Here is a 12,608-nt window from a genome sequence, read left to right as displayed (position 1 = left end):
ATAATTTCCTGGTGTCTCCAGCAGCTTTTGAAGTAGTCTTAAGCTCCATTTATGTTATTCCTGATGGCGTCAGTTTAGTAGGCACCCTGCAATTCAGATTGCCCTCATGGAGAGGGGGGCTGTATGAGGTCTCCTTTTCTTTTAAGGAAGAAGTCACAGTCTTGGAACTATATAATTATCTTGTGTTTCCCTGTGTTCAGTTATCAAGAGCAGTACTGCTTGTAACATTCATTTTTTTTTGTTGAACAGTTTTATCATAATTCAGAATATCATTTGTAAAAGATGTTGTTGAAAGGATATTGTTTTTATAGCATTGTTTTTCTAGAATGTTACTGCCTAACTGTTCAACTTTTTAACCTCATGGTTAACATAACTGAAAACCTTGAAGCTGCATGGGTACTTGCCAGTTTGCTTCTTGGTAGTATTTTGAAAGAAAGGTTATGGACAAGCTTAAGTACAGATTAAAATCTCCTGTTGCCATTATGGAATGAGAAGAATGTCTTTATTTTAACTAATGTTACGTATGTTATTTGCATTTTCAATTTATCATATATTTTAGTTGCAGTCTGAGATTTGGCTATTTGAAGACTTGGAAGCTGTCCTTCTTGCATTATGATCAGAATGATTGATCTCTTTTGCTTCTATTTGTGATAACACCATATTTTAGAATGCACCGTTGGGAAAGCAATACGACTGTGATAGCAATGAAGAACAGTAAAACAGTGGTGAAATAATGATATTATTATGTTTTGGGCATATCGGTACTGGTCTTCTGGGAAAAGAAATTATTGTAATAAATAACGTAGTGGAGGAGATATTATCAGTTTCAAAATCCAGAGCACTGAGGTGACGTTGCTGTTGCAAATGTGATTTTCTTCTAAACTGACTATAAAAACCAAATCAATTTCTTTGTAGATCTTTGATGGGAAAGAAGCACCTCAGAGAATGGTAGATGGATGGAATGCTTTTTTCTTTGATGATGTTGAAGAACTGGTAATATATCATTTTTGATTAACGACTTGCATGTTTTATCTTGGGGAATAAGGTAGTATAATTGAATGACTAGGATGTAAGCTGTAGGAAATCATCTTGAGATTGTTTAGAACTGTCAAGTTTTCAAACACATAAGACGGACACTTTTCTCATCGTATCTGTGCCAGAATTTTGGAAAGAAAACCTTTCTGGTTAGACTATTAGTCATACCACTTCAGTGCTCTTCTTTCTAAATTATTGTTTATATTAATTCTGCATCCAGTACTTTTTAATATGGTGTCCCATTTTCCTACATATAAAAGCTGTCAACCCCCTTTGTTCGATTAGTTACAAAATTAATGCCTACAAAACTGCAGGTATCTCGTTCAACCATTGATAAATTTCCTTAGTCAATACTTGCAGTTATTTATTCAAAGAACTGCATTGAATTTGAAGGACGTGATTTACCTTTTAAAAAGCCATGAATATAGGCTGTTTTTAAATAGCCAGTTTTTTCTGAGTATTAATTTTATCCTGTTTTAATATCTCAAGCCATTTACCCACTATAATTGCTGGGATGACCACTCTGTTACCTTGCTTATTCCTATTTCCCTTCTTGAACACAGGTATTACAAAGCTCTCCAGCCCTCTGCCACTGCTTCCACGTGGAAGGATGTTAGCAAGATTGTGGTCAGAGCCTCAGTTTCCTCAATGACTATGCAGTATTCTAGGATGCATGCCAAGAGAACCCAGAGCTTTCTCAACTTTAAGTTCCAGTCATGTTTTTCAAAGCTAATTAACCTCTTTGTGGAACTAGATTTACAACTGCTTCCTTCCTTGTTAAAAATGTGCTGGTCGTGGTTAGTGTAATACTTCCACAATTTGTGGAAATTGTGCTAAATTACTCCAATACCTTGTTTTATAATATTGTAGACTTTTTTTCAGAAACCTGCTATATATATTTTCTAAAATATTCCTTCTCATGCTTTAGAAGAAAAAGTTGCCTGAACTTGGGACAAACAAAGAATCAGTGGGTGAACTTTGGCTAGGCCTATTGCGATTTTACACAGAAGAATTCGATTTCAAAGAGTATGTTATCTGCATCAGACAGAAGAAGCTCTTAACGACATTTGAAAAGCAGTGGACTTCAAAATGTATCGCAATTGAAGGTATTTAGTTTAATGCATAAATTCCGTTATTGATTATCTGCATAAGGTTATATAATGTAACTAATTCCATCGGCAAATTTCCATGCAATGTTTTGAGGCTAAAGTCAATCCTGAGTATGATAAGATTTTGCAGTCTTGTCTTTATAGAGATTGGCTGGATTTATTACATGTTTTGACCAAATAATATAAGCAGCTTGATTTTTGCTGTGTTCTCTTGAACTCAGCAACAACTGTCACTATTAATATTACTATAACCATAAAACTAGATGCACCAACATCCCCAGTTTCCTTTCATTACCTTACCCAACATACCTCAATTAATGATAGTTGTTCTGTCCCCTAATCCTTTCTCCTGAAGGGCTCTGGCATTCATTTGAGCTGTATTGATCACTGAGGGCTAAAGGAATGGCATACTTTGTGTCGATCTTCATTTAGGAAAAGATGAAAAACCTTCCAAAAATAAGGGAAATTCTAGTGACTAGCATGAATAAGGAACTTTAATACATTAGTACTAGTTTCTAAAAAAAAACACTGGAGAAATTAATGGACTTAATGTGGTTAAATCACCTGGCTCTGATAGTCTGTGTCCCAGATTGTTGAAGGTGTGAAGTAATAGAAATAATTGATGCATTGATGGTCATCATTCAAAATTCTACAGACTCTGGAATGGTTTCTATTGTTTGGAAGGTGACGTATCAAGAAAGGAGGGAAAGATAAAACGGGGAACTACAGAGCTGTTGACCTAATGTCAGTCATGAGGAGAATGCTATAATCTAAAATAAAGGTTGTAATAAGAGGACAAGCAGAAAATAATGGTAGGATTGGTTGCAGGCGTAGGTTTTTGAAGTGGAAGTCATCTTTAGCAAAACTGTTAGAGTTTTTTTGGTGATATATTTAAACTTCCATAAATCTTTTTGATAAGGTCCTGCAGAAGATGTCAGAGGACATGGGATTGTGAGGAATATAATCAAGTGACTGACAACTGGTTAACAGAAGCAAACAGAGTAGGGATAAAGCAGACAGTAAAAATGTACCTGCCCTTTAGGGTGCGAAGTAAAGGTTCACTACTATCCCTAGGATGGAGGAATTTTCCTTTGAGGAAGGATCAGATAGACTGGCTCTTTATTCTCTGGGGTTTAGAAGAATGAGGTAATCTCATTCAAACATACACAATACTTTAAGTTGGCAGGCTGTGACTAATGGAATACTGAAAGGATTTGTGTTTAGGCCCTTGCTTTTTAGAAGCTATAGCAATAATTTTGATCAATCATTGAGAATGCTGGAGAAACTCAGCAGGTTTGGCAGCATCGCTGGAGAAAGAAACAGAATTAATATTTCACATCTACATCCAGTGTCAAGTTCTGGATGTTGAGATTAAGTGTAATATCTCCAAGTTTGCAGATGTCATACAGTAAGTGGGAATGGGAGGATGCAAAAGTGGTTCAAGGGAATTTAGAGAGGCTAAGTGAGTGGATTAAAATTTGGCAGATTAAATACAATATGGAGAAATGAAGGTTATCCACTCTTGGTGGGACTAACAAATACAGAGTATTTCTCAAATGATGAAAGGCTGGGAACTTATTGGGTATCCTTATTCAGGAGTCATTGAAAGCTAACATGCAGGTAACAACAAACAGTTAACAATGGAAAAGACACATTTATTCAAAGAGGATTGGAGTAAAGCAGTAAAGTGCCTTACTGTAGTTATATGGAACTTTGGTGAGACAGTACCGAGAAAATTGTTTACAAATTTGGGCACCTTATGTATGAAAAATGTACCTACCCTATAGGGTGTGTAGTAAAGGTTCACTACTATCCCTAGGATGGAGGAATTTTCCTTTGAGGAAAGATCGGACAGACTGGGTCTTTATTCTCTGGGGTTTAGAAGAATGAGGTAATCTCCTTCAAATATATATAATGCTTACGGGGTTTCACAAGATTGAGGCAGGACAGATGTATTACCCAGAGCCAGCGAAGACAGTCTCACAATAAGGGGTAGGAAATTTAAGACTGAAATGAGTGGATTTTTTTCACCGAGAGCGCGGTGAATCTTTTTCAGTCTCTGTCCCGGAGGACTGAACTGGAAGCCAGGGCTTCGTGTGCAGATTCTTTGAGCGGGGCATGTAACTTAGAGGAACATTATTCAGCACCTTGAAGTCAAGCTAAAAAGCAGATGCTGAGCCTTCAGTTGCCAGAGGTAGGACATGTTTAGCAATTAAACAGGTTAATACAGATTATAACTTCTGAGGCTAAGGCTTCATGAGACAGATGGGAACTGAGTCCAGTGCAATTGCTGCGGCCGCTGGCTGTTCCTCCTACAAGCTCCCTATTTGGGACATGGAATTTCTGGATCTGATCAAAGCAGCACAGCCAACTCCATACTAAGATAACAAAGTGTGGAGCTGGATGAACACAGCAGGCCAAGCACCATCTCAGGAGCACAAAAGTTGATGTTTCGGGCCTAGACCCTTCATCAGAGAGCTAAGTTGGCTGGAGTCCATTCTGCCATCAACAAAGTGTTGACAACCCCGCAAAATGGATCTTAACTGGGCAGTTCCATCTGCAAATTGGCTGCATATCTCCACAGCGTAGACATTTCTCAGGTGGAAGAATTGTTTTAACACCAAACGTCTCTCACGCCTTCCATTCTTGCCACGTGCTGATTAGTAAAATACAGCCTTCATATTCATCCATTGACTGTTTTGACTGTAGCCTTCTTTACTTCCGTATCCAAGATAGCTGCGTTCTTTTAATTCCCTCCCGAAACCTCTTCACCTCTCTATCCTTCAAATGCTTCTTAAAACTTGTATGATAAAGTTTAAGATCATTGTAATATTTCATTGATAATATTTGTCTGAAGTATTTTACGATGATGTGTTATGTTAAAGTAGCATATAAATACAAGCTGTTTTGGTATCATTCGGGAATTGATAAACCTTTCAGTCTACTACAAGACATGAGTTAGCTATTGCAGTAGTTTTAAGTGCATTTTTTGCTATGGTAAAAGTGAGAAAAATCTGTTTTAGCTGAATTATCACTTTATCAACAGGCAGACCATTTTCATCAAAACACTTTGAAAAAGACTGTTATCTACCATTATTAGATTTCACATACTATATCCTGCCCAGGAGGATGGAAAGTTGTCTGCAGATTTCTACCTCTGCTGTTCTTTTGTTAGCCAGCAAGAACATAAAAACTTCCTGAAGTCATACCTTGAAACATTCCTTTTCCTTCTGCTTGACAATTATTCATTGTTTTAGCTCTCTATCTCTCTATTAGAAACTTTTTGGAACAGGGGGACTGTTGGGATTCTATGATTCTATTTTTTATTTACAGGGGGCTCTGTGTTTCAGGGTTTATTTACAGGTGGCTTTGTTTTCGCATTTATTCACACGGAGCTGTGTGTTTCAGGGACCATTTACAGTGGGCTGTGTGCCTCCAGTTTTATTTTCACGAGGTTCTGATTCAGAGTTTATTTAAAGGAGCTTTTTTTAGGGTCTTTTTATAGGCGGCTCAGTGTTTCAGGGCTTATTCACTGGATGGTTTTAGGGTTTATTTACAGAGAGCTTTGTATTTCGGAGTTTATTTGGGGCGGTATGGTGGCACAGTGATTAGCACTGCTGTCTCATAGTGCCAGGGACCGAGGTTCAGTTCCATCCTTGGGTGACTGTCTGTGTGGAGTTTGCACATTCTCCCCGTGTCTGTGTCGATTTCCTGCAGGTGCTCTGGTTTCCTCCCACAGTCCAAAGATGTGCACGCTCGGTGGATTGGTCATGCTAAATTGCCCGTAGTATTCATGGATTTTTAAGTAAGGAGTGTTATAGGGGAATGGGTTAGGATGGGCGAGCTGAAGTTTGGTGTGGACTTGTTGGGCCGAAGGGCCTGTTTCCACACTATTGGGATTCTATGATTCTATGATGTAACAAAGCATGTACTATACTATCTCCTCTTAGTTGATCATTTTGATGAGCGTTAGTAATAATGCTGCCTAACATTTTGCCATGCATTTCAATTTCCCAAAGTGGTAAATTTGCCTTTTTTTGAACCTGAATGGTGGTTAATGAGTATCTGTGTATTTTCTTCAGGTTTTTCCTCCTCACCATTATTTGCAGCTGAAATAACCAAGTATATTTTTTATTGCTTTGTCAACTGATCATGAATGAAATTTCATTTTGGTACATCACTACCTAAGAGAAATATGTGAAAGGTGAATCACATTAAGCGTCAATATAATTCTTGAATATTCTGAGATCTTTAAAATTCACGTTTCGACTTACGGGTAGTATGAATTTCAAATAATTCTGTGTTACAATGAATAAAAAGGCAACCAATGGCAACTTAATTTTGGGTCAGTGATGTTAGAACTTGTTTTCCAGATCCTTTTGATTTGAATCACAATCTTGGTGCTGGAGTTTCAAGAAAAAGTAAGTTCTCTTTCGTTTTGACTGTTCATAATTTTTTTTGCGTAAAAAAGCATGAACTTAGCTCCGATTCCAACATTTACTGTCTTTGCAGTGACCAACTTTATTATGAAAGCTTTTATAAATGGGCGCAGATTATTTGGCACACCTGTATATCCACTTCCTGGAATGGAAACAGTATGTAAAGGCATTTATGTTAATATACCTTTCTTCTTTCTTGTTGATTAAATAATACAATAATTGAAAATCCCAACAACCTCTCCTTGGGAGAACCCTTGTGATAATACTTCCCAGTGCTATGGTAACAAATTTTGTTATTTGATAAATTAAGCTCAATTTTAGTTCTTTTCGACCTTAACGGTGCATGATTATTTCACTAGGGAAGTTAGGAAAGAGGTCTCGGTGTTTGATAGGTGAAATTTAAAGAAGATTTGTGGGAGAGTTGAAAAATGAGGTTCATTTATGTAAAATATTACTTATAGGTCAAATAAAGAATTCAGGAGAAACATTTTGGGTGTAAAATATGGAACTTGCCACAACACAAGGAATAATTGAGGCAAAAATCACCGTTGCCTTTAGGAAAACTGAAAGTACATGAGACAGCAAGAAGTAGAAGGATATACAGATAGTATTCAATGAAATAGGATGGGAAGAGCTCTGTTAACGTTCCCCATGGTAGGCTCATTCAGAAAGGAGGCATGGGATTCAGGGAAATTTGGTTGTCTGGATACAAAACTGGCTGCCCAATAGAAGACAGAGGGTGGTAGCAGATGGAAAGTATTCAGCCTGGAGCTCGGGGACCAGTGGTGTTCCGCAGGGATTTGTTCTGGGACCTCTGCTCTTTGCATGTATATAAATGACTTGGATGAGGAAGTGGAAGGGTGAGTTAGTAAGTTTGCTGATGACGCGAAGTTTGGTGGAGTTGTGGACAGCGTGGAGGGCTGTTGCAAGTTGCACTGGGACCTTGACAGGATGCAGAGGTGGTCAAAGAAGTGGCAGATGGAATTTAACCCGGGGAAGTGTGAAGTGATTCATTTTGGAAGGTCGAATTTGAATGCAGATTACAGGGTTAATGGCAGGATTCTTGACAGTGTGGAGGAACAGAGGGATCTTGGTGTCCACGTCCATACGTGCCTCAGAGTTGCTACCCAGGTTGATAGGGTTGTAAAGAAGACTTATGGTGTGTTGGCTTTCATTGGCAGGGGAGTTGACTGGGGAATAAAACTGTGGTTAGACTGCATTTGGAATGATGTTTCAGTTCTGGTCGCTTCATTATAGGAAAGATGTGGAAGCTTTAGAGAGGGTGCAGAGGATATTTACCAGGATGCTGCCTGGACTGGAGGGCAGGTCTTATGAGGAAAGGTTGAGGGAGCTAGGGTTTTTCTCATTGAAGCGAAGAAGGATGAGAGGTGGCTTGATAGAGGTGTACAAGATGATGAGAGGCATAGAAGGAGTGGATAGTCAGAGATTTTTTTCCCAGAGCTGAAGTGACTATTACGAGGTGGCATAATTTTAAGGTGATTGGAGGTAGGTATAGGGCAGATGTCAGTGATAGGTTCTTCAATGAGATGTCTCTGATACAGAGTGGTGGCCACATGGAATGTGCTGTCTGCAGTGGTAGTGGAGATACTTTAGAGACTTCTAAGCGACTCTTGGATAGGCACATGGAAGATCGTAAAATGTAGGGTAAGCAGGATAGTTTGATCTTAGTAGGATAATAGGTCAGCACAGCATCATGCGCTGAAGGGCCTGTACTGTGCTGTGCTGTTCTATGTAAACCGTAAAATTTGGTATAGATTAGCTGGGTTGGAATGCCTGTAAATTCAACATAATTTATTATTAGTAATAATATAAAAAACAGTGTTCTAAGTAATACTTAAATTTCAAACTGTAATGTGTATATTATCTGCTTGGGTTTGATACTGGAAGAAAGTTAAATTGATTATGCCATTATTAACATAGAAAAAGGAGTATGAGTAGGAGTAGATCCTCTGAGCAAAAAAAAATTATCCTCACCTCAGTCCAAAATGGCCTACCTCACGTCTTGAGACTGTGACCCCTTAGTCTGGACTACAGGGGAACTTATCCCTGCATCCAGTCTGCCCAGCTCTGCCAGAGAATGTTATATGTTTTGATGAGGTTCCCTCTCATTCTTCTAAATTCCAGTGAATGTAGGCCCTGTCAATCCAAGCTGTCCTCATACAATAAACCTGCCACCCAAGAATCAGCCTGATGAACTTTTACTGTACTCCCTCCAGGACAAGTGCATCTTTTTTGGGTCAGGAAATCAAAATTACACAGTGTACTCCAGATGTGGTCACACCAAAACTCTGTAGAGATGCAGTAAGACATCCTTGCTCCTTGATTGAAACTCTTATACAATGAAGGCCAACATAACATTTGCCTTCCTGACTGCCTGCTGCACCTGCATGCTTGCTTTTAGTGACTGATGTACAAGGTCCCTTTGTATATCAATATTTCCCAATTTATCACCATTCAAAGAATTAGAATGAAGAAAACTAATGAATAAGACAAATGGAAATCAGTAATGAAGTCAAAATCTGAACTGAAGGAATTATAACTTGGTCCCTTAATATGTTTAAAATTTAAATAAAATAAATCTGTTTCAAACTGTTTGATCTCTTTAGATATTAGCTAGTCAATTCATTGAACAATTTGGTATTTCCATACATTAAATTTACAACCATAACCTTATGGTCAATACAATTAAAACTGTGGAAATAAATTTTTTTAAGGATTACTTTTTTGATTCGAAAGTCCTAACTGATGGAGAATTGGCACCAAATGATAGATGTTGTCGTATCTGTGGGAAAATTGGACATTACATGAAAGACTGTCCAAAGAGAAGGAGGTAAGAAATGACTTACATTTATATAGTTTATTTTTTGTCTTTAGACAACCTGAAACCCATTTGCAGCCAACTAATTAATTTGAAAGTGCATAGCAGCGAGTTCTTGCAATAGAAAATTAGTTAAATGAAGATGGCTAGCAGCAAGGTTTAAGGAGGACATAAGAGCATGTGCTGTGACCCTGGATTGGAATTTCACCCCATAAGTTTTGATTCAGATGAAATGTCTACCAGTTAAACCAAAGTGACATTTTGATTTATTGAAGAATTTTCCAAGTGGATTATTTGATCTGAGAAATGCCCATTACAATGGCCCATGGATGAAAACCAGGCTCTGCAGAGTCAGCAGCATGTTTAGAATTTTGTCTTTAAAATGTTATTCAGATTTCTCTCTCTTACTGTCGTACACTCTCACGGTCTTCCTTCTTACTCTGTCTGTCTTCCTGTTTCTCTCCCTTCCCCATACCACAATTTTGATCTTCACTCTTGAAAACACTTCAAATTAATTACTTTTGATAGTTTACTGCCAACTCTGTAATACTGGATGAAAATGTTCCAGAAGCCTGGAAAATCATATCTTTTGATGCTTTGTTAATGTTTGGACATTTTAACACCTGCTGTTAAAACCAGCCAAAAACTAGGGCAGGTGGCAACCCTAAATTCCCCCTTGCTTGGTATTACTTTTAAAGAATGATAAATATTGACTGAAAATATTTTGTGTTAAGGATGAAGAAGAAAGAAAATGACAAAGATGAGGAGAAAGATTCGAAGGAGGAAGAAAAAGAACTAAGAGAAAAACGATGCTTTATCTGTGGTGATACCGGTCATATGAGAAGGGACTGTCCAGAATACAGAACAGCCCGACCGAGGAATAACACTGTGCCTGGTAGACAAACTATTTTTTTTTAAATTATCTGCATTTACTGTAATGTTTGTGTATATACTAAGTTTAGAACTGTTATAATGCCCTGAAAATCTTCAAGAAAAAGTACTTTTAACATATGACTTTTCAGTGATACGTGTGAAATAACTTCAGAGAGGCCAGTATCCTGTCACCAAGTCTTTGACACTGACCCAGCTCCCTGAGAGCCAGCTCTCAGAGAGTAAACGGAACCTTTGAAAGTCCTGTTTATATCTGTCAGTCAGGCCTCTTTTGAATGGACCAGATTAACATCCCCAAACAGGAGACCCATATTCTATGAGATCCACCTAGCTGACCGAATTGCAGTCACTACATCCCTCCCCATTTTGAGTCCAAGGACATAGGCTGTTTTTTTTTGTGTAGCTGTCCCAGGTCATTTTAGCATCAGGTCAGGTTCCTCCAATTCTGTCTCTTATAAGGTGGTGTGAAACACACAGTAGCTCACCTCTTCTGGCTGGAGTGTCTTGGAAGAAATTCATTCTCTTCTTCAGGTGGCAAAGGCGCCGAGGTGGCAACATCACTGTATCCATCTCAGATTCCGAGGTATCTTCAACGCTTGATGGAGAGGGAGAACCAACTGGTTCTGGAGCAGTCGGAAAAGCTGTTGAGGAGCCAGGCATGTTTTGCTCCTGCATTGTTTGCAAGTTTGCAGCTTTCAAATAGTCTATGTGCTTGTTCAGGACCGTAACACCTACCAAACCTTTAAAAATCAGTGCACCTGATCTTGTGTCAACCATGCCTGTTACTCTTGCAGCGTCATTCCCATAGTTCCTACACCAAACTTTGTCTCCTGAAGTAAACTGTCTTGTATCCGGCATAGGCATACTTAATGCTGTTACACCCTCTGCCCCTAGGTCCAGTAAGATCAAATTTAACCTGTTAGAGTGTCTTCTCCCAATCAGTGACTCTTCTGCAGCTGTTCTGTAGTTGTGTGAGGAGTCGCCAGTATGACGAACTGGGATAGTTTGGTATCTAGTGAAGCTGTAGTCTGTTTCTTTAAGCCTCCCTTTAAACTTTGGACTATTCTTTCTGCCAGACCATTGGATGATGGATGGTATGGAGCTGCCCTTGTATGTAGAATAACATTCAACTTTAGGAAGTACTGAAACGTTCTGCTGGGACATGCTGGCCTGTTATCTGCGAACAACACATCCAAGAGCCCATGTACTACAAAAGATGGGTGCATTGTTTCTTTTGTTCCCACAAATGAACACTATGCACATCCAGCCACTTTGATTGGGCGTCCACTATGACTAAGAACTTTGAGCCTATGAAAGGACCTGCATTGTTGACATCTAACCAAGTCCAGGATTTACCCGGCCATTCCCACAAATGTGGAGGAGTTGCAAGCAGTAATGTTTATCCTTATTGCCACTCTGGGCACTGCTCCTCCAATGCAGCTATGTCTGCATCTAATTCTGGCCACCAGACTTAACGTCTCACCAACATCTTAATTTTGGACATCCTGGATGACCATGATGGAGTTCAGCCTGTATCTGAGCTGCAGCCTTTGCTTGGGAAGATCACATTTGCTTTCCATAATAATATGCAATCTTCTACTGTAATCTGGTCTGTCTGGGTCCATAAGGTTTCAATTCTGATTGTGACAGCCATTTGGTTTCCCTCATCACTGGGGCAGAGTTGGGCAAAGAAGTAGCAGATGGAATTCAACCCAGAAAAGTGTGAAGTGATTCATTTTGGAAGGTCGAATTTGAATGCAGGGTACAGGGTTAATGGCAGGATTCTCAGCACTGTGGAGGAACAGAGGGGTTCTTGGGTCCATGTCCATAGATCCCTCAAAGTTGCTACCCAAGTTGATAGGTTTGTAAAAATGCGTACGAAGTGTTGGCTTTCATTGGCAGAGGAAATGAGTTTAAGAGCCGTGAGGTTATGCTGCAGCTCTATAAAACCACACTTGGAATATTGTGTTCAGTTCTGATTGCCTCATTATAGGAAGGATGTGGAAGCTTTAGAAAGGCTGCAGAGGAGATTTACGAGGATGCTGCCTGGACTGGAGGGCAGGTCTTATGAGGAAAGGTTGATGGAGTTAGGGCTTTTTTCATTGGAACGAAGAAGATGAGAGGTGACTCGATAGAGGTGTACAAGATGATGAGAGGCGTAGACAGAGTGGATAGTCAGAGACTTTTTCCCAGGGCAGAAATGACTATTACGAGGGAGCATAGTCTTAACGTGATTGGAGGAAGGTGTAGGGGAGATGTCAGAGGCATGTGGAATGTGTTGCTGGCAGTGGTAGT

At 39.2% G+C, this 12,608-nt stretch overlaps 1 protein-coding gene across 4 annotated transcripts in view; it reads left to right on the top strand.

Moving 5' to 3' along the window:
• The window catches only part of tut4 (terminal uridylyl transferase 4), a 75,663-nt gene that overhangs the window by 56,649 nt on the left and 6,406 nt on the right, over window positions 1-12,608 (top strand). For all 4 annotated transcript variants that reach the window (XM_048539095.2, XM_048539094.2, XM_048539096.2 and 1 more), the window contains exons 23-28: window positions 916-993; window positions 1,964-2,141; window positions 6,518-6,565; window positions 6,657-6,739; window positions 9,319-9,434; window positions 10,157-10,317. In XM_048539095.2, coding sequence (XP_048395052.1) covers window positions 916-993; window positions 1,964-2,141; window positions 6,518-6,565; window positions 6,657-6,739; window positions 9,319-9,434; window positions 10,157-10,317 — 664 coding nt within the window. The remainder of the gene's footprint in view (window positions 1-915; window positions 994-1,963; window positions 2,142-6,517; window positions 6,566-6,656; window positions 6,740-9,318; window positions 9,435-10,156; window positions 10,318-12,608) is intronic.

The sequence above is a fragment of the Stegostoma tigrinum genome, chromosome 8 (assembly GCF_030684315.1).
Source record: "Stegostoma tigrinum isolate sSteTig4 chromosome 8, sSteTig4.hap1, whole genome shotgun sequence".
NCBI lineage: Eukaryota > Metazoa > Chordata > Chondrichthyes > Orectolobiformes > Stegostomatidae > Stegostoma > Stegostoma tigrinum.
The sequence above is the reverse complement of the archived record's forward strand: the minus strand, read 5'-3'. Positions and strand labels throughout refer to the sequence as shown.